Source organism: Thalassophryne amazonica, chromosome 23, assembly GCF_902500255.1.
Source record: "Thalassophryne amazonica chromosome 23, fThaAma1.1, whole genome shotgun sequence".
NCBI classification, from domain to species: Eukaryota; Metazoa; Chordata; class Actinopteri; order Batrachoidiformes; family Batrachoididae; genus Thalassophryne; species Thalassophryne amazonica.
In genome coordinates this window covers 3,027,161-3,053,302 of record NC_047125.1, presented here as the reverse complement: position 1 = coordinate 3,053,302, position 26,142 = coordinate 3,027,161, and the positions used below count along the sequence as shown (strand labels likewise).

The 26,142-nt window shown below is 40.6% G+C and overlaps 2 protein-coding genes across 2 annotated transcripts in view; both read right to left on the bottom strand.

Moving 5' to 3' along the window:
* Nucleotides 1-26,142, bottom strand: part of LOC117504818 — a 3,434,143-nt gene that overhangs the window by 2,856,221 nt on the left and 551,780 nt on the right. The window contains exons 4-5 of the mRNA XM_034164343.1: nt 19,992-20,087; nt 19,768-19,863 (exon numbers count right to left, since the gene is read on the bottom strand). Coding sequence (XP_034020234.1) covers nt 19,768-19,863; nt 19,992-20,087 — 192 coding nt within the window. The remainder of the gene's footprint in view (nt 1-19,767; nt 19,864-19,991; nt 20,088-26,142) is intronic.
* The window catches only part of LOC117504825 (protein NLRC3-like), a 577,399-nt gene that overhangs the window by 7,201 nt on the left and 544,056 nt on the right, over nt 1-26,142 (bottom strand). Inside the window, exons 3-4 of the mRNA XM_034164364.1 lie at nt 8,019-9,819; nt 3,333-3,506 (exon numbers count right to left, since the gene is read on the bottom strand). Coding sequence (XP_034020255.1) covers nt 3,333-3,506; nt 8,019-9,819 — 1,975 coding nt within the window. The remainder of the gene's footprint in view (nt 1-3,332; nt 3,507-8,018; nt 9,820-26,142) is intronic.

Here is a 26,142-nt window from a genome sequence, read left to right as displayed (position 1 = left end):
GTGGAAATTTACATGTTCTCTTCAGGCAGTCATCTTTATAAATCTCATTGGAAAGGCACCAAACAAAGTTCCAGCATCATCACCTTGCCCAATGCAGATTCGAGATTCATCACTGAATATGACTTTCATCCAGTCATCCACAGTCCACAATTGCTTTTCCTTAGCCCATTGTAACCTTTTTTTTTCTGTTTAGGTGTTAATGATGCCTTTCGTTTAGCTTTTCTGTATGTAAATCCCATTTCCTTTAGGCGGTTTCTTACAGTTCGGTCACAGACGACTCCAGTTTCCTCCCATTCGTTCCTCATTTGTTTTGTTGTACATTTTTCGATTTTTGAGACAAAATTTCTTTAAATTTTCTGTCTTGACGCTTTGATGTCTTCCTTGGTCTACCAGTATGTTTGCCTTTAACAACCTTCCCATGTTGTTTGTATTTGGTCCAGAGTTTAGACACAGCTGACTGTGAACAACCAACATCTTTTGCAACATTGCGTGATGATTTACTCTTAAGAGTTTGATAATCCTCTCCTTTGTTTCAATTGACATCTCTCGTGTTGGAGCCATGATTCATGTCAGTCCACTTGGTGCAACAGCTCTCCAAGGTGTGTTCACTCCTTTTTACATGCAGACTAATGAGCAGATCTGATATGATGCAGGTGTTAGTTTTGGGGATGAAAATTTACAGGGTGATTCCATAATTTTTTCCTCAGAATTGAGTGATTCCATATTTTTTTCCTCTGCTTGGTCTAAAAAGTAACCATTACTGACTGCCACAATATTTTTTCTTGATTTCTTATAGTGTTTCTTAAAGCCAGAAAGTTGCCATTTGAAATGACTTTAGTTTTGTGTCATGTCTGTGATCTGCTTTTTTTCTACAAAATTAAACAACTGAATGAACATCCTCCGAGGCCGGTGATTCCATAATTTTTGCCAGGGGTTGTAAAAGGCCACCCTGAAAGGTGCAGTTTTGTTTTATTGGGGGGGATACCAGTCAGTATCTGGTGTGACCACCATTTGCCTCATGCAGTGTAACACATCTCCTTCACATAGAGTTGATCAGGTTGTCAATTGTGGCCTGTGGAATGTTGGTCCACTCCTCTTCAATGGCTGTGCGAAGTTGCTGGATATTGGCAGGAACTGGTACACGCTGTCGTATACGCCGGTCCAGAGCATCCCAAACATGCTCAATGGGTGACATGTCCGGTGAGTATGCCGGCCATGCAAGAACTGGGACATTTTCAGCTTCCAAGAATTGTGTACAGATCCTTGCAACATGGGGCCGTGCATTATCCTGCTGCAAACATGAGGTTATGTTCTTGGATGTATGGCACAACAATGGGCCTCAGGATCTCGTCACGGTATCTCTGTGCATTCAAAATGTCATCAATAAAATGCACCTGTGTTCTTCGTCCATAACAGACGCCTACCCATACCATAACCCCACCGCCACCATGGGCCACTCGATCCACAACATTGACATCAGAAAACTGCTCATCCACACGATGCCACACATGCTGCCATCTGCCCTGAACAGTGTGAACCGGGATTCATCCGTGAAGAGAACACCTCGCCAACGTGCCAAACACCAGCAAATGTGAGCATTTGCCCACTCAAGTCGGTTACGACGACAAACTGAAGTCAGGTCGAGACCCCGATGAGGACAACGAGCATGCAGATGAGCTTCCCTGAGACGGTTTCTGACAGTTTGTGCAGAAATTCTTTAGTTATGCAAACCGATTGTTTCTGCAGCTGTCCAAGTGGCTGGTCTCAGACGATCTTGGAGGTGAACATGCTGGATGTGGAGGTCCTGGGCTGGTGTGGTTACACGTGGTCTGCGGTTGTGAGGCTGGTTGGATGTACTGCCAAATTCTCTGAAACGCCTTTGGAGACGGCTTATGGTAGAGAAATGAACATTCAATACACGAGCAACAGCTCTGGTTGACATTCCTGCTGTCAGCATGCCAATTGCACGTTCCCTCAAATCTTGCGACATCTGTGGCATTGTGCTGTGTGATAAAACTGCACCTTTCAGAGTGGCCTTTTATTGTGGGCAGTCTAAGGCACACCTGTGCACTAATCATGGTGTCTAATCAGCATCTTAGTATGGCACACCTGAGAGGTGGGATGGATTATCTCAGCAAAGGAGAAGTGCTCACTATCACAGATTTAGACTGGTTTGTGAACAATATTTGAGGGAAATGGTAATATTGTGTAAGTGGAAAAAGTTTTAGATCTTTGAGTTCATCTCATACAAAATGGGAGCAAAACCAAAAGTGTTGCGTTTATATTTTTGTTGAGTGTACATGTAATCCACATGTATTCTTTCAAAGTAATCCTACCCAACCTTGACCGTACAAAACACGTCCGTGTGGATCAGCTGCTCCAGGCAGGTGGCCCTCAGCCGCCGTGAAATTCGCTGTCCTGACCTCTGGTCACTGTGTGTGATCGGGAGACAGGGTGTCTTTATTTCATTGTATTTGATCTCATTCGTGGACTTTCATTAAATTCGCTCAAACTGTGTTCGTCGCTGCGATCGTACGGCATCCATACACGGCTGTCTGACCGTCTGTCCCTCCGACTGTAGCTAGAATTTTTTGGGTTTCACCCATTCGGCCTGGTTTGACCTGATTCACCCAACTTTGTGTTGTGTGTGAAGGGGCCTTTATTGATGTGAATAATTTGTCAAAACTTTTGCAGATGATACAACCTTGATTCTTTCTCATTCAGATTCCAGGGTCCTGATGAAGAAACTAATGTTAGCTTAGCTAACTGAGTGGACTGAGCTGTCTGGAGTGACGTGGACTCAATTCCTGATCCATGTGTGCATCAGAAGGAGTTAGTTGAACAGTCAATCAATCAATCTATCTATCAATCAATGTGGATAATAATGAGGGTCAGTCATCTGGTCTCCAGAAGAGGAAAAACCACTTGCTTACTTCTAGTTAGTACTGCAGTAGTGGTTGGGTCGTATCTACTAACTGACTACATACTCAGTATTCAGGCTCAGGGTGGGTTTAAACACACTACCTTGTTCAAGGGCAGTGGGAGGAGCCTGAAGATAACCAACCTGTTTTAATGTCAGGAATAAACTCACAGACACGGAGAGAACATGGAAACTCCACACAGACTGGACCTGGACTTTGGTAGGAATTGAACCTAAGTCCTTCTTGCTGTGAGATAAATGATACCCATGGCACCACCCTGGCGTCTTTCCAGCAGAGACTCAAATCCTTTAGTTCTGGTTCAGACGAGCATTGATGTGAAACTGAATCTGATGAAACAGTTTAGAATTCAGAGACGTTTTGAACCGTTTGAAGCAGAAACTAAATCCTGACCTGAGAGTCTCCAGGTGACAGTGTGGACTCTCCAGTCCAGCAGACAGCAGCTTCACTCCTGAATCCTGCAGCTGGTTCTGACTCAGGTCCAGTTCTGTCAGACTGGAGAACTGAGAGCTGAGAACTGAAGACAGAACTTCACAGCTTCTCTCTGACAGATTACAGCCAGATAACCTGCAGAGACGATTCAAAACAAGAAAGATTTTCCACTTTAAAATCAGAGAAATTAAGTCTCTGTTCAAATTAGTGATGGAACAGATCACAGATGACCCCCCCGTTCAGCTCACATATGAACTGTGATTTAACTCCAAAGTTTCCATCACAGTTAAGTCCCTTCGGCTGCTCCCTTGTTTGCACTCGGGGTCACCACAGCAAATCCAAGGTGGATCTGCATGTTGATTTGGCACAGGTTTTATGCCAGATGCCCTTCCTGACGCAACTCCACATTACATGGAGAAATGTGGCAGGGGTGGGATTTGAACCCAGAACCTTCCGAACTGAAACCAAGCGCATTAACCACTTGGCCACCACCCCTGCTGTGTGAAATACATATTTATTGTCCTTGTAAGTTTTTTTTAAAGGAATAACTGAGTAAATCTCAATGCAGAGTTTCAGTGAAATCAAAGTGTGAGCAGAAAAAGCTTTGTGCGTTCATGTGCACGGAGCAAGTTCAAAACAGACAGAGTCTGCCCCCTTGTGGTCGACAGCAGACAGACTGAAGCTCTAAACGTGACAAAAACACAACCATCAGGAAGAAGAGGATGGAAGGTGAGCGCTGATCTGACTGAGATGGTTCAGATCAGTGAGTGTGAGCCGTGACATCATCAGCAAAAAAAAAAAAAAAAAACTGTTCCTGACCGTTGCTGAGTGGTGTTTATCCTGAAAGAGCAACAGAAATAAAGTTATTCTGATGTTTACCTTCTAACCAGATGATGGAGATGTCCTCATGTTGAAAAAGAATTTGAAGTTACAAACTCTGGTCTGTTTTTTATGATGTTGTCAAAGGTGATTTTTATTCACCATCACTGTTCATGTTGTAATTTAATGTAACAAACGGTTTCAAATTCTTCTTTACAAATGGTTAATGGTCTTCTTTGGTTTCATGGTTATTTCAGTTAGAACTCAGTTATTTTTGTCTCCCCATAATCTTTTTTCTTGTGATATGAAAATGATCCAAACCCCGACTTGAAATCTCGATCAGAACCGTGACTAAGTCTTGATCTGATCTGTGAGTTCTGTAGTGGAGCGGTTAAGGCAGAAATGTTCAGTTTTTGAAGAAAGCATGAAATTTGGCACAGTGATACTATAGGACCCAGGGATTACGAAAAAAATAGACCCCAAAAAATAACGCCCCCTGGTGGCTGCAATATTGAATTAAAAATGGCCATTATTTTCAACATATTTTTGCCATTTACTTTCAAATTAAGGCAGATAAAAGCACAATTCCAAAATATTTACCCATGTTTTTGGGGTCAGGGAATCCAATGGACTCATTTTCAACTTTGTGAGATGGAGGCCATATTGGATTCCAAGATGGCCACCATTAAAATGAAGATTATGAAAAATATCAGTCCTCTGTAAAGATGGAAGCGTAATTGTAAAAGTTACCCATAAGTAATGAGGAGTCCAATTAACCTATTACATTAATTGCCTGATGCCGGCCATATTGGATTCCAAAATGGCTGCAATTAAAATTAAGTATTGATTATCTCTGCTATTTTAGTGACAAATTCAAAATTCAAGCCTCAGGCCTTTTTATTTATGAGGTAGTGATTGCAATAGTTTCATTCACAATTCATCTACTAGATGTATGTCATACTGGATTTCAAGATGGTTGTCATATTTCACTCTATTGTTAAAATATTTTTCTTCTATTTTTCCATGCATCCTACTTAGCATACAGTGCCATATATGTTGAGTATACATCAGAGAATTACCTTTCAAATTAAGTAACTGGTAATAAAGATCTATGTTTAAATCCTGGAGACAGAAATCTAGTTCAAACAATGTCCATGCACCACAGAGAAAACATGAATACCCAGAAAATTATACTAGGTAATTCTTTCAAAAAGCCAGAAAAACATTCAAAATTATAACATCACATGTGATAGATGACAAACACCATACTGGCTGAATTTGGCTCATATGGCACCCCATATACCATGAAGCCGCTTGCCAAACATCGTGAAATGCATTAAAGATAAGCATTATTAAGCAAACAAGAGATAAAGAATTTAAATAGGATTTTAAGTTGCACTTTTGCTTTGGAAATTTAACACTGTCTTAACTGTAATCTCTGATGTATTGGGCAGCTTGGCAGCATAAAATAGTGCCATAGCATCCATATAGGTGTTTTTATTATTACATAACACTGGTATAAGAACGTCAAGACCCTTTGAGGTTGACTTTCATTGATTTTACTGATTTTAGAACCAAAAATACTAAACTTTGATCAACTTCTTTCCCTGCATTACTGTCATTTTTAAGAAAAGCAAAGAATAGTAAAAAAAACAAGGCAGCCATCTTGAAATCCAATATGGCTGCCATATGACTAGATTCAGAACTTCATTGAAATATACCCTGATATTGAAAACAGTGATAGATGCTGTAATTACTGTCCTTTGCATATCAAAAATTGAAATATTAAAAATTGGTCAATTTCAGTGGCCATTTTAAAATTCAATATGGCAGCCACCAGGGGGCGCACTTTTTGGGGGGTCTATTTTTTTTTCCATGGTCCTTAGGTCCCATAGTATCCCTGTGCAAAGTTTCATGCTTTCTTCAAAAACTGAATGATTCTTGTGAAAAGTTGGCCTTAACCGCTCTACAACCCCTGGCAATAATTATGGAATCACCGGCCTCGGAGGATGTTCATTCAGTTGTTTAATTTTGTAGAAAAAAAGCAGATCACAGACATGACACAAAACTAAAGAAATTTCAAATGGCAACTTTCTGGCTTTAAGAAACACTATAAGAAATCAGGAAAAAATAGTGTGGCAGTCAGTAACTGTTACTTTTTTAGACCAAGCAGAGGGAAAAAAATATGGACTCACTCAATTCTGAGGAATAAATTATGGAATCACCCTGTAAATTCTCATCCCCAAAACTAACACCTGCATCAAATCAGATCTGCTTGTTAGTCTGCATCTAAAAAGGAGTGATCACACCTTGGAGAGCTGTTGCACCAAGTGGACTGACATGAATCATGGCTCCAACACGAGAGTCAATTGAAACAAAGGAGAGGATTATCAAACTCTTAAAAGAGGGTAAATCATCACGCAATGTTGCAAAAGATGTTGGTTGTTCACAGTCAGCTGTGTCTAAATTCTGGACCAAATACAAACATGGGAAGGTTGTTAAAGGCAAACATACTGGTAGACCAAGGAAGACATCAAAGCGTCAAGACAGAAAACTTAAAGCAATATGTCTCAAAAACCGAAAATGCACAACAAAACAAATGAGGAACGAATGGGAGGAAACTGGAGTCAACGTCTGTGACCGAACTGTAAAAAATCGCCTACAGGAAATGGGATTTACATACAGAAAAGCTAAACGAAAGCCATCATTAACACCTAAACAGAAAAAAACAAGGTTACAATGGGCTAAGGAAAAGCAATCGTGGACTGTGGATGACTGGATGAAAGTCATATTCAGTGATGAGTCTCGAATCTGCATTGGGCAAGGTGATGATGCTGGAACTTTTGTTTGGTGCTGTTCCAATGAGATTTATAAAGATGACTGCCTGAAGAGAACATGTAAATTTCCACAGTCATTGATGATATGGGGCTGCATGTCAGGTAAAGGCACTGGGGAGATGGCTGTCATTACATCATCAATAAATGCACAAGTTTACGTTGATATTTCGGACACTTTTCTTATCCCATCAATTGAAGGGATGTTTGGGGATGATGAAATCATTTTTCAAGATGATAATGCATCTTGCCATAGAGCAAAAACTGTGAAAACATTCCTTGCAAAAAGACACATAGGGTCAATGTCATGGCCTGCAAATAGTCCGGATCTTAATCCAACTGAAAATCTTTGGTGGAAGTTGAAGAAAATGGTCCATGACAAGGCTCGAACCTGCAAAGCTGATCTGGCAACAGCAATCAGAGAAAGTTGGAGCCAGATTGATGAAGAGTACTGTTTGTCACTCATTAAGTCCATGCCTCAGAGACTGCAAGCTGTTATAAAAGCCAGAGGTGGTGCAACAAAATACTAGTGATGTGTTGGAGCGTTCTTTTGTTTTTCATGATTCCATAATTTTTTCCTCAGAATTGAGTGATTCCATATTTTTTTTCCCTCTGCTTGGTCTCAAAAAGTAACCGTTACTGACTGCCACAAATTTTTTTCCTGATTTCTTAGTGTTTCTTAAAGCCAGAAAGTTGCCATTTGAAATTACTTTAGTTTTGTGTCATGCCTGTGATCTGCTTTTTTTCTACAAAATTAAACAACTGAATGAACATCCTCCGAGGCCGGTGATTCCATAATTATTGCCAGGGGTTGTAGAGTGGTTAAGGCCAACTTTTCACAAGAATCATTCAGTTTTTGAAGAAAGCATGAAACTTTGCACAGGGATACTATGGGACCTAAGCACCATGAAAAAAAATAGACCCCCAAAAAGGGGTTGTACTACTGTGATCTGTTATACCCAGAGTTCAAATGTCGAAGTGTCTCTGTACTTACAAAACTTTATTAGATTCTTTGATCACTGGCAGCAGCAACAGAAGAGCCTCATGTGAAGGTTGATATTTTTTCAGGTCAAACACATCCAGATGTTGATCTGAGGACAGTAAGATGAAGGCCAGAGCTGATAAATAAGAACCAGACAGACTTCCAGAGAGACGTTCAGAGTTCAGGAGCTCTTGGATCTGATCCAGTAGAGAACGATCCTTCAGTTCATTCAGACAGTGGATCAGATTGATGTTTCTCTCTGCAGACAGATTCTCATTGAGGTTCTTCTCGATGTAATAAACTGTTTCATGATTGGTCTCTGAGATTCTGTCTGTTTGTGTCATCAGACCTCGTAGGAGAGTCTGATTGGTCTGCAGGGAAAGACCCAGAAGGAAGCGCAGGAACAAGTCCAGGTGTCCATTTGAACTCTGTAAGGCCTTGTCCACAGCACTCTGATGGAGACATGTTAGTTCAAGTTTATCTTCAGACGTCTCAGACTGTCTGGATGTTGTTTGTTCTTTGGACAGCAGATTGACTCCAGACTGGATGAAGGTCAGATGGACATAAAGAGCAGCTAGAAACTCCTGAAGACTCAGATGGATGAAGCAGAAGACCTTGTCCTGGTAGAGTCCTCTCTCCTCTTTAAAGATCTGTGTGAAGACTCCTGAGTACACTGAGGCTGCTCTGATATCGATGCCACACTCTGTCAGGTCCTCTTCATAGAAGATCAGGTTCCCTTTCTGCAGCTGCTCAAAAGCCAGTTTTCCCAGAGACACAATCATCTCCCTGTTCTCTGGATTCCACAGTGGATCTGTCTCAGCTCCTCCATCATACTTGACCTTCTTCACTCTGGACTGAACCACCAGGAAGTAGATGTACATCTCAGTCAGGGTCTCTGGCAGCTCTGGTCTGTCTTCGGTGTCCAACACGTCCTCCAGAACTGTAGCAGTGATCCAGCAGAAGACTGGGATGTGACACATGATGTGGAGGCTTCGTGATGTCTTCACGTGGGAGATGATTCTTCTGGACTGCTCCTCATCTCTGAATCTCTTCCTGAAGTACTCCTCCTTCTGAGGGTCAGTGAAGCCTCTGACCTCTGTCACCATGTCCACACACTCAGGAGGGATCTGATTGGCTGCTGCAGGTCGTGTGGTGATCCAGAGGCGAGCAGAGGGAAACAGGTTCCTCCTGATGAGGTTTGTCAGCAGAACATCCACTGAGCTTGACTCTGTGACATCAGTCAGGATGTCATTGCTGTGGAAGTCCAGAGGGAGGCGACACTCATCCAGACCGTCCAAGATGATCAAGACCTGGAAGTGCTGGAAGCTGCAGATTCCTGCTTCTTTGGTTTCAGGAAAGAAGTGATGAACAAGTTCCACCAAGCTGAACGTCTTCTCTTTCAGCACATTCAGCTCTCTGAAAGTGAATGGAAATATGAAGTGGAAGTCCTGGTTGGTTCGTCCTTCAGCCCAGTCCAGAGTCCACTTCTGTGTTAAGACTGTTTTCCCGATGCCGGCCACGCCCTTTGTCAGCACTGTTCTGATTGGTGGCTGAGTGTCAGCTGAGGCTTTAAAGATGTCTTCACATGTGATGGTTCTTTGTGGTGAGTCTGTTTTCCTGGATGCTGCTTCAATCTGTCTGACTTCATGCTCCTGGTTGACCTCTGAAGCCCCGCCCTCTGTGATGTAGAGCTCTGTGTAGATCTCCTTCAGAAGAGTCGTCTTTCCTGCTTTAGAGATCCCCTCAAACACACGCTCAAACTTCTGCTTCACCTTAGATTTGAATTTACAACGACAAACTTCAACACAAGTTCCTGAAAGAACAAAGAGCACAGATCAGTTACTGAATGATGACATCACTTCCTGTTTCCCTGACAGAATTCACACATGAATATATTTCAAACGGACAAACATCACGTGTCATTTAGCGTCTGTGTTAAATGTGGACAGAAGTCCTCTTACTGCTCTGCAGACAGTCAGCCAGCGCATCATAATTCATGCTCCTCATGAAGGCCACTGTGAGGTCCAGGAAAACCAGTCGGATGTTACTCTGCTTCTCATCCTCACACTGACTCTCCAAGTATTCTGCATCATTTGTAAGGAGAACCTTCTGTATCATCTTCAGCTCATCTTTCATAAACATCCCCATGTTCTCCTCAATGTTCTGCAGCAGAACATCAACATGAACGAAGAAACTCATCACTTTGTTACAAATGTGGATTTTGTCTCCACATTGTAATTTTCACTGTGTGAGATTCTCTGGATTTTGTTCAGAAAATCCAGTTCAATTAAAAACAGACTGAAAAGTTCAACTCTTGAGATCATCATTTTTCTGAATTTATATGAAAAAAATCATAAAAAAGAAACTCACTTTAAAACAACAATAATAATAACAGTCAGTGTGTCAGTGTTGATGAATCCATGAATGATGCACTGATGAACATGAATGAGAGAATAAACATCATCAAAGTGTTTGTTCTGCAGCATGGAGACATTATGAACAAACTGTCCAATGAGGACATCAGATGGATGTCAACAGACCGTAAACATGTGGTTCAGGCGTCTTTGATGCTGCTGAGCAGATGGAACCCTGAGAACCTCTGAGCTCTGCTGCTTCACTCTGTGGATCAATCAGAAACAGTTTACTCACATGATGTCTGAACACAAACAGCTTCAAGTTCACATCAACCTGCATCGTTGGTCTGAACACTCAAACTGGTTTTCATGGTCTTCTTGTTGGTCCCCCTGAGAGTCACACAGCGGACTTGACTGTCCGTCCACACAGGACCTCACACTGACCTTGTTGGTTGTGTTTCCCTTCCACAGTCTTGGCAGGATGGCCCGCGGTGCCAGAAACAGTGACGGCTCCTCCATCAGCACCACTAAATGAAGAGCTTTGATCCTGACTGAAGATGTTAAATGTTGACTTCCTGTCTGTGTTTCTGGTGTCTGCAGTGAGGATCAAACTGAATGATCAGGAACTCAGGATCCGTTCATGCAGCTGCTGTTATTTGACAGATGACCACGTCCTGTTCCGTCTCCTCACAGCTCGCTGGTACCAATGAACGTCCTCCCTCTACAGGATTCTAAGTCACTCTCACTGAGTCCGTTCTCTAGCAGGTCAGGAAATCTCTGCACGCCGTAAACAGAAACACGATTTCCTCAAAGTCGTCTCTTTCTGTCCAGATCAGATGGTCCCGAAAGCAGCAAATCAGTTGTGGACTTTGACAACCACTGGATCCAAGAATCCCATAGTCTAAACTGTGGCTTTTCCATACCAAGACTAGAAAGTTTCCGCTCAGCTTCCAGATGAAAATTCTGTCTTTTCTGTAGAAACTGATATATTCTTTCCAACTGGAAGCTTTTCTCAAAATGTCAATAAGTCAAGTTTGTCTTCTACCCATTTAAACAAGTTAAATTAAAGTATCCTGAGAAAAGACTTGAGGGTCACAAGGTTTAACAAGTTCTGTCTCTAACTCACAATCTGATGTCAAACAAAAACTGAGAATCTATAACCCCAGTTCCAATGAAGTCCAATGGAACACACCACAAATACAAGATATTTATTTTGAAATGGATGCCTGCAACACGTTTCATAAAAGCTGGGACAGTGGTATGTTTACCACTGTGTTACATCAACTTTCCTTCTAACAACACTCAATAAGTGCTTGATGTACGACTTCAGTTGTTCAACAGTCCGGGGTCTCCGTTGTCGTATTTTGCGCTTCATAATGCGCCACACATTTTCAATGGGTGACAAGTCTGGACTTCAGGCAGGCCAGTCTAGTACCCGCACTCTTACTACGAAGCCACGCTGTTCTCACACGTGCAGAATGTGGCTTGGCATCGTCTTGCTGAAATAAGCAGGGACGTCCCTGAAAAAGACGTGCTTGGATGGCAGCATATGTTGCTCCAAAACCTGGATGTACCTTTCAGCATTGATGGTGCCATCACAGCTGTGTAAGTTGCCCATGCCATGGGCACTAACACACCCCCATACCCTTCACAGATGTTGGGTTTTGAACTTAGTGCTGTTAACAATCTGGATGGTCTTTTTCCTCTTTTGTCCGGAGGACACAACATCTATGATTTCCAAAAACAATTTGAAATGTGGACTCATCAGACCACAGCACACTTTTCCACTTTGCATCTGTTCATTTCAAATGAGTTCGGGCCCAGATAAGGCGCCAGCGTTTCTGGATGTTGTTGATGTATGGCTTTCACTTTGCATGGTAGAGTTTTAACTTGCACTAGTAAATGAAGGGACAAACTGTGTCAACTGACAATCGTTTTCTGAAGTGTTCCTGAGCCCATGCGGTAAGATCCTTAACACAATGATGTCAGTTTTTAATGCAGTGCTGCCTGAGTGATCAAAGGTCACAGGCATTCAATGTTGGTTTTCGGCCTTGTCGCTTAAGTGTAGCAAGTTCTCCAGATTCTCTGAATATTATATTATGGACTGTAGATGATTGAATCCCTAGATTCCTTGCAATTGAACACTGAGAAACATTGTTCTTAAACTGTTGGACTATTTTTTCATGCAGTTCACAAAGTGGTAATCCTCGCCCCATCTTTGCTTGTGAATGGCTGATACTTTTGGGGATGCTCCTTTTATACCCAATCATGACACTCACATTTAGTGTCCTCAGTTCCCAAATGCTTATTGAGTGTTGTTAGAAGGAAATGTGATGTAACACAGTGGTAAACATACCAATGTCCCAGCTTTTTTTGAAACGTGTTGCAGGCATCCATTTCAAAATGAGCAAAGATATGCACAAAAACAATAAAGTTTATCAGTTAGAACATTAAATATTGGCTTCCTGTTAATTCTAGAACAGAATTTAAAATTCTTCTTCTTATGATACCCAGCTTTATCTATCCATGAAGCCAGAGGACACACACCAATTAGCTAAACTGTAGGATTGTCTTACAGACATAAGGACATGGATGACCTCTAATTTCCTGCTTTTAAACTCAGATAAAACTGAAGTTATTGTACTTGGCCCCACAAATCTTAGAAACATGGTGTCTAACCAGATCCTTACTCTGGATGGCATTACCCTGACCTCTAGTAATACTGTGAGAAATCTTGGAGTCATTTTTGATCAGGATATGTCATTCAAAGCGCACATTATGTTATGAGTCGACGCGGGTTGAGGAGCGGACCTGCGTCTGACGGACCCCAGCGCTAAAATAACCAGAAAGCGGTTCCAATAACAAAACAAATTATTTCTTCCACCCTTTGGTGCATAACAATGTGTACAAACTAAAACAGCGTCAGTCTGGTGGAGTGAAGGCTGGCACGCTCTCCAGCGCCTAAAAGGATTGAAGCCCGGCGCTTCTGGACTCACTGTTACCGCCAAACACCCCCCAGGTGGACACGACAAACCGACTCTCTGCGAAGGATAGAAGAGGTGAGGTAAGTCAGCAGTTACAACCAATATCCTTCAAAAGGCACACACCATCAGCAACACATTCAGGTCTGTATTTAAGCTTTATGCAAATGAGCAGCTTCTCACAACAGGTGGAGGATCACCGGTCCGCACGCCACGGCAGTGAGAAGCGAGCTGCACAATTCTCATCACAATTCAAATATACTGCGTAACAAAATACCAAGTTACTATCAACAATTAGTCAAACAATTAATCACCTCTGATGTGTGCTGACAGCATGTGTCCCTCACCCTTCTTCCTTCTCAGGCACGATGTGTCAAACCCAGGCGCAGTCCTCAGCGTCTCACAAACGAACATCACAAGGTCGAGTTCCCGGCAATTCTGCTTGAATCACACATGGCTTAAATGCAGAACGCCATCTAATTATCTGCTTCAGCTGAAAGTCTTTAAGGTTGCATGTGAGCACCATCCACAGGTGCTGCACATAACATTGATGAGGGTGAAGGACTCTTCAGCCAGCACCTTTTCCACAGACAAATCAGTTTTCATACCACCTGGAGAGCAAAGAAAAGAAAAGAACACCAAAATGTCCAGCCACACCCCCCAACACACAACATATTAAACAAATATGTAAGACTGCTTTTTTGCATTTACGCAATATCTCTAAAATTAGAAAGGTCTTGTCTCAGAGTGATGCTGAAAAACTAATTCATGCATTTATTTCCTCTAGGCTGGACTATTGTAATTCATTATTATCAGGTTGTCCTAAAAGTTCCCTGAAAAGCCTTCAGTTAATTCAAAATGCTGCAGCTAGAGTACTGACGGGGACTAGAAGGAGAGAGCATATTTCACCCATATTGGCCTCTCTTCATTGGCTTCCTGTTAATTCTAGAATAGAATTTAAAATTCTTCTTCTTACTTATAAGGTTTTGAATAATCAGGTCCCTTCTTATCTTAGGGACCTCATAGTACCATATCACCCCAATAGAGCGCTTCGCTCTCAGACTGCAGGCTTACTTGTAGTTCCTAGGGTTTGTAAGAGTAGAATGGGAGGCAGAGCCTTCAGCTTTCAGGCTCCTCTCCTGTGGAACCAGCTCCCAATTCGGATCAGGGAGACAGACACCCTCTCTACTTTTAAGATTAGGCTTAAAACTTTCCTTTTTGCTAAAGCTTATAGTTAGGGCTGGATCAGGTGACCCTGAACCATCCCTTAGTTATGCTGCTATAGACTTAGACTGCTGGGGGGTTCCCATAATGCACTGTTTCTTTCTCTTTTTGCTCTGTATGCACCACTCTGCATTTAATCATTAGTGATTGATCTCTGCTCCCCTCCACAGCATGTCTTTTTCCTGGTTCTCTCCCTCAGCCCCAACCAGTCCCAGCAGAAGACTGCCCCTCCCTGAGCCTGGTTCTGCTGGAGGTTTCTTCCTGTTAAAAGGGAGTTTTTCCTTCCCACTGTCGCCAAGTGCTTGCTCACAGGGGGTCGTTTTGACCGTTGGGGTTTTTACGTAATTATTGTATGGCCTTGCCTTACAATATAAAGCGCCTTGGGGCAACTGTTTGTTGTGATTTGGAGCTATATAAATAAAATTGATTGATTAAATATCTTGTCTTTTTGGTGTATTCAATTGAATATAGGTTCAGTAGTATAGATTTGCAAATCATTGTATTCTGTTTTTATTTACATTTCACACAATGTCCCAACTTCACTGGAATTGGGGTTGTATTCCTGTAGTTACAAGAAGAGGACTGGGGGAGAGACTTGACAAAACATCCTCAGGCTGGTTCAAACCTGGCTGTAGTCTTCTGAACATCTTCTACCTTTAATAATCAGACCACAAAATAACATTACAGTCATGAATCAGTGTGGGACCATTGGACATCACCAGGATTGGTCAAGTCCTTTAAATACTGTGGACATGAAGACAGTCTGTCTTGGTTGCCCCTTGAATATGCAGGTCCAAAGACAATGTTGGACCTAAAATTACACTAAGGTTTTTCACTCTTTCATGATGATGAATTCCACGATCACCCAGAGATGATGAGAACTCATCATTAGAGACGGCTTTGTCTGACAGGGTCAGGAACAACCATCTCAGTCCTCAAGGTTCAGGGGACAACTGAGGTAAGTCCTATTTCAGTGTCTGATCTGGATTTGACTCATGCGATCTGTTCAGTTGGGACTCTGGACTTCACCTCCTGGTTGTCCTTTTGGACATCCATCACTGTGAACACTGCACTAGGTGGAGGACAAGTCCTTCCCAAGGACCAGCCTGGACGTCAGCACAGCTAACTTGCGACCGAAATACTCCATCATGTTTACACGATATTTTAGCAATCAAGATTGAAACAGACAACGGGAAGGAATTCATCATTTATGGAGACGCAACAGGGGACACTGACGGGCCAAACGTTTCACAGACTTCCAGAGGATTGTGAGAGGAGAAAACGGTGGTTCAGAGGACCAACAGGAGATACTCGAGTCACGGGAAAACACTGGGAAGCACAAAGGAGCACGTTTGTCGTCATCACTTCATCAAAGGTCTCTTTTCTGTCACACGTCATCCTTTTGTGGAATTCATTTTAGTTCTTGTGAATAATGGACCCCGTTCATTAACGAGTCCACTTTCAGCCAGCAGATGGAGCCAAATAAACAAAAACAATCCTAACACACCCATCAGCCTCCAAGATTTTGTGGTTTTTCATCACGCTGGACTGAATCAAGCTGGACTCACCATCAGATATGTGCAGATTTGTCCAAGTTCCAAAGACCATTAGTTTGTCAGGTCACAGATCAGGAAGAGTTTTCAGATTTCATGTCCAACACCATCACGGATTTTGAAGCATCCGAAAAAATTTAATCTGTGACAAGAACTGTTGAGACAAGAACAGTTGAGCTGCTCTGTGCCTGATCCGGTCAGATCTCAGACGCCAAGCAGAGCGGGTAAAGATTGGGACTTGGATGAAGACAAGGGTGTACGTGTGTGTTTCTCCAGGTCACACTGGAGTTGCATCAAGAAGGGCATCCAGTGTAAAACTTGTGCCAAATCCCAGAGCAGATCATAACTGGATCAGCTGTGGTGACCCTGAACATCCAGGAGCAGATCAAAGATCAACAACCACAACAACAGGAACTGTTGATGCTGTTCCAGTTAAAACAACAATGGCGCCCTCTGCTGTTCTGTGGACGGTCGTGACATCATAAAGTCAAACATTCTAGTGTCAGTCAGAGGTCCATTCTTTCAGGCCGAGGGTCAAATCCTCCTTTCTTACAGTCTGTAGGTATGACACTTACCTCCCAGATAGGAAAAAAGTGCAATAGAAGCACAGCAAGTTCAGCCACCTGGAGGAGCTCAGCTCCAGTCCCACAGACGCCCAGATCCTTCCCTGCTATCATGGCCTTTGAGATCTCAACAAGATCTGGTGGTTCACAACTGACTGGACAATCAGCTTTAAGAACCCTGGTGCCAGAACTATGTAACGTCCCAGGAGGAGGATCAGCCTGTGACAACTAGCTCATTGTCTTATTGAGAGTGTCCGTTTGCACCTCATTGTCACAAATTACACTTTGATTGTGTTATAATGCAAAATATACCCAAAATGGGTTTTTCAATATTGAATTCAAATGCCCACAAAATCCATAATCTACATCAGATTCAGATCAAAGTTTGTCAAATATGAAAATAAACTGAATTCTTGAATATTCGTTCAATGTTAAAGGATAGGGAATTTTCCAAGATTTTTCCTGACTTTGACCTTGAAAACTGAATCCGTTCTTCTATCAGGATATTAATCTTCAGTAACAATTTCATAATGATATATGAAAAATTGTGGACGGCAGGCTGTTCACAAACAAACAAAAAAAAACAAACAGGAGTGAAAACATAACCTCCGCCAACAAAGGTTTTGAGGTTATGTTATGTTTATGATGTCAATTTGGGATAAAGGCAAAGAAAGAAAAAAGGTGAAAATGTGCACCAAAAAAAACAACACCACCACCACCACCACATTTGGAAAATTCAGACGGCTTTTGGTGGCTTTTCAGTCATGTGACTATCTGAGAAATTGTGGAAGAGGTGGGCATGTCACAACATGTCCTGTGAGGCTTCAACACGGTGGCGCTTTTGCTCCGCCATCAGCTTCGTGCCAAAGCCATCGGCATGAATTTCGCTGTAACTCTTTTCATGGCAAAATCTTCTGTCACAGTGGAATGTGCCGAAAAAGTGCTGATGTCCACTTCTTCCGCAATTTCTCGGATAGTCACACGACGGTCCCGCATCACCACAGCGTTCACTTTGGAATGATCTGGTCATTTCAGCATGTTGATGGCCGCCCGGAGCGTGGCTCGCTCTCCACCGTTGTGCAGACGTCTTTAAACCGGTTGTACCGCTCCTTAATCTGTGTGATGCCCATAGCATTGTCACCGAAAGCCGTCTGAATAATCCGAATGGTTTCCACCTGGCTGTCGCCCAGTTTCTGGCAAAATTTGATGCAGTCACACTGCTCCAGTCGTTCCGCCATTTCCTTGCAAAGAAAAAACGACGAGAGACTCCACCCATCCTCACACAAAGGCTGCTTACAGGCAAATGACGCAATCGACAGGCGTGAAAAAATTCACGCATGCGCACGAAGGTTCAAGGTTGGCTCATGCAAGCACACGTGATTCAAATCCATCAGGTTTTTGAAAAAAATAAAAAGGTCCGATACTTTTCTAACAGACCACGTATTAAGACATCCAAATAGTCTGTTTAATTTTCTATGTAATAATTAAAGCTTCAGATCAATGCTCATTCTCTACATCAAAATATGAGATCAATTATAAGTTAACTTTGACTTGTACATATTTTCCTTTTTCTGCCAACAATGCAGACTTTCTCTGATTGAATAGTTAAATATGAAATTGGTCACTGGATCCTTGATCTCTGGACAGAAATAGAAATAAACAAAATGTGTAGTTTTTGTCAAAATCATTTCCTTTCAGGTATTAATGATAGAAATTTAACTCCATAGCCTCTGAGCTGAGCTCTTGCAGCCGGCAACATCAACGTAATTCATAAAGAACGGAGGACGTCTCGTTTTTGGGAGAAAAAATGGTTTTGGTCAGTTGTTGTTGTTTGTATTACAACATTTGCAAAGAGGTGCCATTTGATTTAAACAGTGATTTGCTTTGAAGTCACTAATTCTGATCAAAATGTATCTTTCCAACTTTACTCGTCAGAGAGCCGCACCGTGTTTGGAACTGTGCAGTCCCACAAAACAGAGGCTATCAGTATTATTATTACCATTTCATGTACTTTCGTCATTGCAGCTCACGCCAGAGAACCATTGCGTAAAACTCTGGTGTGGAACAGAGGACGATTCTCACAAGAAGATAAGAGTGTCAGTAAGTGACTTTAATCTGCACAAAGTTGACTCACGATTGACAACTTTAAAGGCTTTGAGGGGAGCAAACTGAAGGACTGATAAGGGAATCGTTAAGCAAAAAGGCTCTTGATGTCGGTGGATCAAATCATTTCTTAACCAGAAACCGAAATGTGTTCGGCTTCACGTCGATCACAAAGTTGTTTTTTTTTTTTTTTTACTGTCGCCATTCCACTTTCATTATGAAACAATGTCTTATTCATTATATCAATTGTAGTGTGTTTACCTTTGATTACAGCTGAGAAAATAAATTCCAAATTCGGTACTGAAATGCGTGTGGCACATGAAGCTGATGTATCGAATCTGTGCTCGAACCACACATGTCAAACTGCTTCATTAGAGCTGAGCTTCAATTTCTGACTAATCACGACTCGTGTAATTAGTTTGTCCGCTTCGGTTTCATTCAGGAAATGGTGCTCATCCCTTTCATTTTCACCTGTTTTCTATATATATATATATATTTGAAAAACAGAAATAACGGAATATTAACTTTGACATTTATGGAAAATAGTCGTAAAAACGAAGACGAGCACCCATGAGCACATAAATGTACTGACATCATGATATGTATTGATTATCGGACGTCCAATGATACACACTGAGAAACAATATGGAGCCGCACCACAGACCGAGATTCACCAGATCACAGAGACGTCAAAGACAGAAACATGTTAGTGTCAGTCAGAGCTCACGTCTGTCCAGCAGAGGGACACTGTCCTTTAAAAAGAGGAGGATTATCCATGAACCAGTCACTGTTCAGGGACACACAGTTGGGTTCAGGTCCAGGTCCAGACGAGTCAAGACTCTGATGGACACTGAAAGACAAACAGCACCAACAATTTACTATAGATCAGAAAACATGATCATAAATAATGTTTGAAAGGACAAATAACTGCAAATATCTTTACGACAGGTTCCAGTTTCCTTTACTGTCCATCATATAAATACCTCCGTTTAAAATCAATCAAAATGTCTTTTGAGTTGTCACTCTTCAGGGACACACAGCTGGGTCCAGGTCCAGACAAGTCTGGACTTTGATGGACACTGAAAGACAAACAGCACCAACAATTTACTCAAAGTCAGAAAACATGATCATAAATAACATTTGAAAGGACAAATAACTGCAAATATATTTACAACAGCTTACAGTTTAATGTCCATCATATAAATACCTCCGTTTAAAATCAATCAAAATGTCTTTTGAGTTGTCACTCTTCAGGGACACACAGCTGGGTTCAGGTAAGGACAAGTCTGGACTCTGATGGACACTGAAAGACAAACAGCACAAACAATTAAAGATCAGAAAACAGGATCATCAGTAATGTTTGAAAGGACAAATAACTGTAAAGCTCTGTTCCCACCGAATAATGAAGGATGAATAATGAGCCACACAGCATGTTTTCTTTGCTACAAGAGGGTTTCTTCAACTACCGTGGGAGTTTCTTGGCTCTTAGAGGCTTTCAGAGACATTATCTGCAGCTAACGAGGCTCCTCTCTGAGCGTGGCGCTAATTTCAAGATGTTCAAAATTTAGCAACAACAATGTTGGGCAGTTTGTGTACGAGTTACTAACGACTTATGGCGCTTTTCTACTTCACAGAGCCAGCAGTACTCGGCTCGGCTCTACTCGGTTTGGTTCCAGGTTCGTCTTTTTCTACTACAAATAGAACCTCCTCACCGTTTGCGGGGTCAGTAGAGCAAACTGCAGTGACGTTGTTTTATATGCGACATAAACAGTGCCGGACTCCGTGTGTTTGCTGCTCTGTGAGTTTTTCCGACTATCCCAAACTTTTTCACCGACCTCTTTCTCCTTATGCTTTCCTGGACCTCTTCATTCCACCACCAAGTCTCCTTGTGTTCCTTCCACTGTCCAGATGTCATACCCAGTACTGTCCTAGGTGTCTCCCTCACCACATCTGCAGTACTTTTCCAGTTGTCCAAAACTGCTTCCATTCCAACCAGTGCTTTTCTCAGCTGCTTGCTAAATTTCACACAACAGTCTTCCTCCTTCAGCTTCCACCATCTGATCCTTTGTTGAGCTCTCACTCTCTTCTTTTCTTTACCTCTAAAGTCATCCTACAAACAACCATCCTATACTGTCTAACGACACTCTCTCCTGCCACCACCTTACAGTCTCTGATTTCTTTTAGCTTGCATCTCCTATAAAGAATGTAGTCCACCTGTGTGCACCTTCCTCCACTCTTATGTTACCCTGTGCTCCTCCCTTTTCTTAAAGTAGGTATTCACCACAGCCATTTACATCCTTTTTGCAAAATCAACTACCATCTGTCTTTCCCCATTCCTTTCCTTGATACCATATCTACCCATTACTTCATCACCTCTGTTCCCTTCACCAACATGCCCATTGAAGTCCGCTCCTATCACCACTCTTTCATGCTTGGGCACACTCTCCACCACCTCATCTAACACACTCCAGAAATCTTCTTTCTCCTTCATCTCACAACCTACCTGTGGGGCATATGCACTGATGATATTCAAATCAAATCAATTTTATTTATATAGCGCCAAATCACAACAACAGTTGCCCCAAGGTGCTTTATATTGCAAGGCAAAAGCCATACAATAATTACAGAAAAACCCCAATGGTCAAAACGACCCCCTGTGAGCAAGCACTTGGTGACAGTGGGAAGGAAAAACTCCCTTTTAACAGGAAGAAACCTCCAGCAGAACCAGGCTCAGGGAGGGGCAGTCTTCTGCTGGGACTGGTTGGAGCTGAGGGGAGAGAATCAGGAAAAAGACATGCTGTGGAGGGGAGCAGAGATCAATCACTAATGATTAAATGCAGAGTGGTGCATACAGAGCAAAAAGAGAAAGAAACACTCAGTGCATCATGGGAACCCCCCAGCAGTCTAAGTCTATAGCAGCATAACTATGGGATTGTTCAGGGTCACCTGATCCAGCCCTAACTATAAGCTTTAGCAAAAAGGAAAGTTTTAAGCCTAATCTTAAAAGTAGAGAGGGTGTCTGTCTCCCTGATCCGAATTGGGAGCTGGTTCCACAGGAGAGGAGCCTGAAAGCTGAAGGCTCTGCCTCCCATTCTACTCTTACAAACCCTAGGAACTACAAGTAAGCCTGCAGTCTGAGAGCGAAGCGCTCTATTGGGATGATATGGTACTAAGAGGTCCCTAAGATAAGATGGGACCTGATTATTCAAAACCTTATAAGTAAGAAGAAGAATTTTAAATTCTATTCTAGAATTAACAGGAAGCCAATGAAGAGAGGCCAATATGGGTGAAATATGCTCTCTCCTTCTAGTCCCTGTCAGTACTCTAGCTGCAGCATTTTGAATTAACTGAAGGCTTTTCAGGGAACTTTTAGGACAACCTGATAACAATGAATTACAATAGTCCAGCCTAGAGGAAATAAATGCATGAATTAGTTTTTCAGCATCACTCTGAGACAAGACCTTTCTAATTTTAGAGATATTGCGCAAATGTAAAAAAGCAGTCCTACATATTTGCTTAATATACGCATTGAAGGACATATCCTATCAAAAATGACTCCAAAATTTCTCACAGTATTACTAGAGGTCGGGGTAATACCATCCAGAGTAAGGATCTGGTTAGACACCATGTTTCTAAGATTTGTGGGGCCAAGTACAATAACCTCAGTTTTATCTGAATTTAAAAGCAGGAAATTAGAGGCCATCCATGTCTTTATGTCTGTAAGACATTCCTGCAGTTTAACTAATTGGTGTGTGTCCTCTGGCTTCGTGGATAGATAAAGCTGGTTATCATCTGCGTAACAATGAAAATTTAAGCAATGACGTCTAATAATACTGCCTAAGGGAAGCATGTATAAAGTGAATAAAATTGGTCCTAGCACAGAACCTTGTGGAACTCCATAATTAACTTTAGTCTGTGAAGGCTACGACCGTGGCTGGGGCGGCTGTGAACGAGGTTAGCAACGGGGAGGGTTGGGGTGCGGCTACCGGACCTGTGGTGGTGGAGGCTACTGGTGAGAATTGTTTTTGTAATCAATAGTGGCCATACTGAGCCACGACAGTCGGCATGGCACCACCCAGGAAAACAGATAAACTCGAGGAAGATATAGAGGAGATAAAGACCTCATTAAACCATATATCAAAAGACATGTCTAATCTAGACAAACTGATGGTGGAAATTAAAGAACTCCAAAATCTGGTTAAAGAGAAGGACAAGATCATTAAGAAACTTGAGCAACGTGTAGATGAACTTGAACAATTTACTAGAAAAGATGACGTTATAATATCTGGACTAGAAACAAGGCATCGGACATATGCAAGGGTGGTGGATTCTGGTGGAGCCAGTGGGGAGGATGCACCACCTGAAGAAAGACAATCATTGGAACAACAAGTTACAAACTCTTTATATCAAAAAGGTGTTGTCATCCATCAAGATACAATATCAGACTGTTATACTATTCCAACTAAAGATAGAAAAAATAAACTATCTAACATTGTTATACGATTTACAAGCAGAAAATATAAAAATGAGTTATTAAGACAGGCAAAGAATTTGAAAGGAACGAGTGTCTATATAAATGAGCATCTAACAAAAAAAAATGCAGATATTGCTAGGGAAGCAAGACTACTAAGAAAACAGAAACATATTGTTGCTACATGGGTCTGGAATTGTAGGGTGTGGATTAGAGTGAAAGAAGGAACAAACGGTATACAAATCAAAAACATGGAGGACCTTACGAAATACAGACCTGAATAGACAATCAAATATAACATCTGTTGGTAATTGGACCAACAAAAAATCAGATCAAACATGGAAACAGAGGATAAAATATATGACAGACACTAATATTGATGAAAGTATATTTGACTTAAAAACGATTGGTTGTGAGTATTATACAGTAGAACAGCTGAATAGTGAAAAAATTGCAGAAGATACCCTGTCACTCATACATATAAACAGTCGAAGCTTGTATTGTAAAATGTCACAAATAAAAGATTATTTAAATCAGTTTAAAAATAGATTTAGTATTGTTGCAATCACTGAATCTTGGCTTAAAGATGATCTCATGGATGAAGTTCAAATAGAGGGATATGAGCTGTATTTTGTAAACAGAGGATATAAAAAAGGCGGTGGTATTGCTCTGTATACAAAAACAGATCTGATGTGTACAATTGTTGAAGAAATGACAATTATGAATGATGTCATAGAAATTGTAACAGTGGAACTTGTACATGAAACATCTAAGAATATTTTAGTTAGTTGTGTATACAGAGCACCAGATTCTTGTGTTGTGAAATTTACAGATAAAATAATTGAATTATTCCATCAAATTAAAAACAAAACGCTTTTTATGTGTGGGGATTTTAATATTAACATAGAAAGCTCCAGCTGCCAAAGATTAAGTGATTTTGTGAATACAATGTATAGTTTGGGGTTATTCCCCTTGATAACAAAACCAACCAGAATTACATTGCAAAGTGCAACGGTAATTGATAATATATTTACAAACAGAACAGATGAAATTATCAAGAATGGGATCTTCATGACAGATATTAGCGACCATTTACCAATTTTTTCAATATTTAAATATAAAAATAGGTACAACAAAAAAACTGATATAAACTTTAAAAGAGATAAGTCAGTAAAAGCCTTAGAGGCATTAAAATATGACCTTAAAAATCAAAACTGGGAAGAAGTTTATGTCAGTGATGTTAATGTAGCATATAACTCATTTATGAAAATATTGATGAAATCATACAATAAAAATTGTAAATTAATTGAAATTAGTAAGAAAAGAGTAAATAAACCATGGCTGACAAAGGGAATAAAAAATGCTTGTGCAAAGAAAAACTATTTATACAGGTGCTTTTTAAAATTGCAAACAAAGGAATCAGAACATAAATACAAAAAATATAAAAATAAACTATTAACAATAATTAGGAAACAAAACAAAGATTATTACAGTGAAAAACTAAATAAGAGTAAAGATAATATGAGGGTAACATGGGGAATTATAAAAAGTGTGATTGATAGTGATGGAATGAAAAACTATTCCAAATTACTTTGTTAAGGAAAATAAAGAGATATATGATATAAAAGAAGTTGCAAATGGGTTTAATGATTATTTTTCAAATGTAGGGTCAAGTCTGGTGGGAAATAAACCAATAATAGAAGATAAATTATGTACACTGGTAAATACGGTCAATAGTATTTTCCTGGACAATGTGGAAAAAGATGAAATAAGAAATATTGTAAAAAACTGTGTAAGCAAAAGATCAACTGACCATGAAGATTTAGACATGATGACTGTAAAAAGTATAATAGAAATTGTTATTGAACCATTTACTTATATTTGTAATCTGTCTCTGTCAACTGGGGTTTTTCCAGATGAAATGAAAATTGCTAAGGTAGTCCCATTATATAAAAATGGAGACAAACATAATTTTTCTAATTACAGGCCAGTATCATTGCTTCCACAGTTTTCTAAAATTATGGAAAAAGTTTTTGTAACAAGATTGGATAAATTTATTGAGAAACATCATATTTTAAATAATGCTCAGTATGGATTCAGAACAAAACATTCGACAGCTATGGCAATTATGGAACTAATAGAGAAAATATCAACAACAATAGATAATAAGGATTATTTTGTAAGTATTTTTATTGACCTGAAAAAGGCTTTTGATGTTATAGACCACTCAAGATTGCTCCACAAGTTACAACAATATGGAATAAGAGGTGTTGCACATCAGTGGGTAAAAAGCTACTTAGAAAATAGAAAACAGTTTGTTCAGATAAATAATACCAAATCAGAATTGTGTAACATTATTTATGGAGTACCACAAGGATCGGTACTTGGACCCAAACTGTTTATTTTGTATATCAATGATTTTGTGAATGTATCCAATGTGCTTGGCAGCATTTTATTTGCTGATGATACAATGCTGTTTTACTCTGGATCAGATATACAGGAAATAGCACAAGTGATAAATACAGAGTTGGAAAAAGTTAAACATTGGTTTGATATAAACAGATTGTCACTAAATATTAATGAGACAAATTTCATATTGTTTAATGATAGAGCGAAAGAAAATAATGTGTCATTACAAATAGATGGAATGGATATACAAAGGGTAAAAGAAATGAAATTTTTAGGAGTCATGATTGATGAAGATCTTACATGGAAGTCACACATAAATTACATAAAAGGAAAAATAGCGAAAGCCATTGCTGTTTAGCATAAAGTAAAATATTCATTAAATAGTTATGGTTTATTAACATTGTACAATTCATTGATTGTCCCATATTTAACTTACTGTGTAGAAATCTGGGGATCAACATATACAACCTATATACAA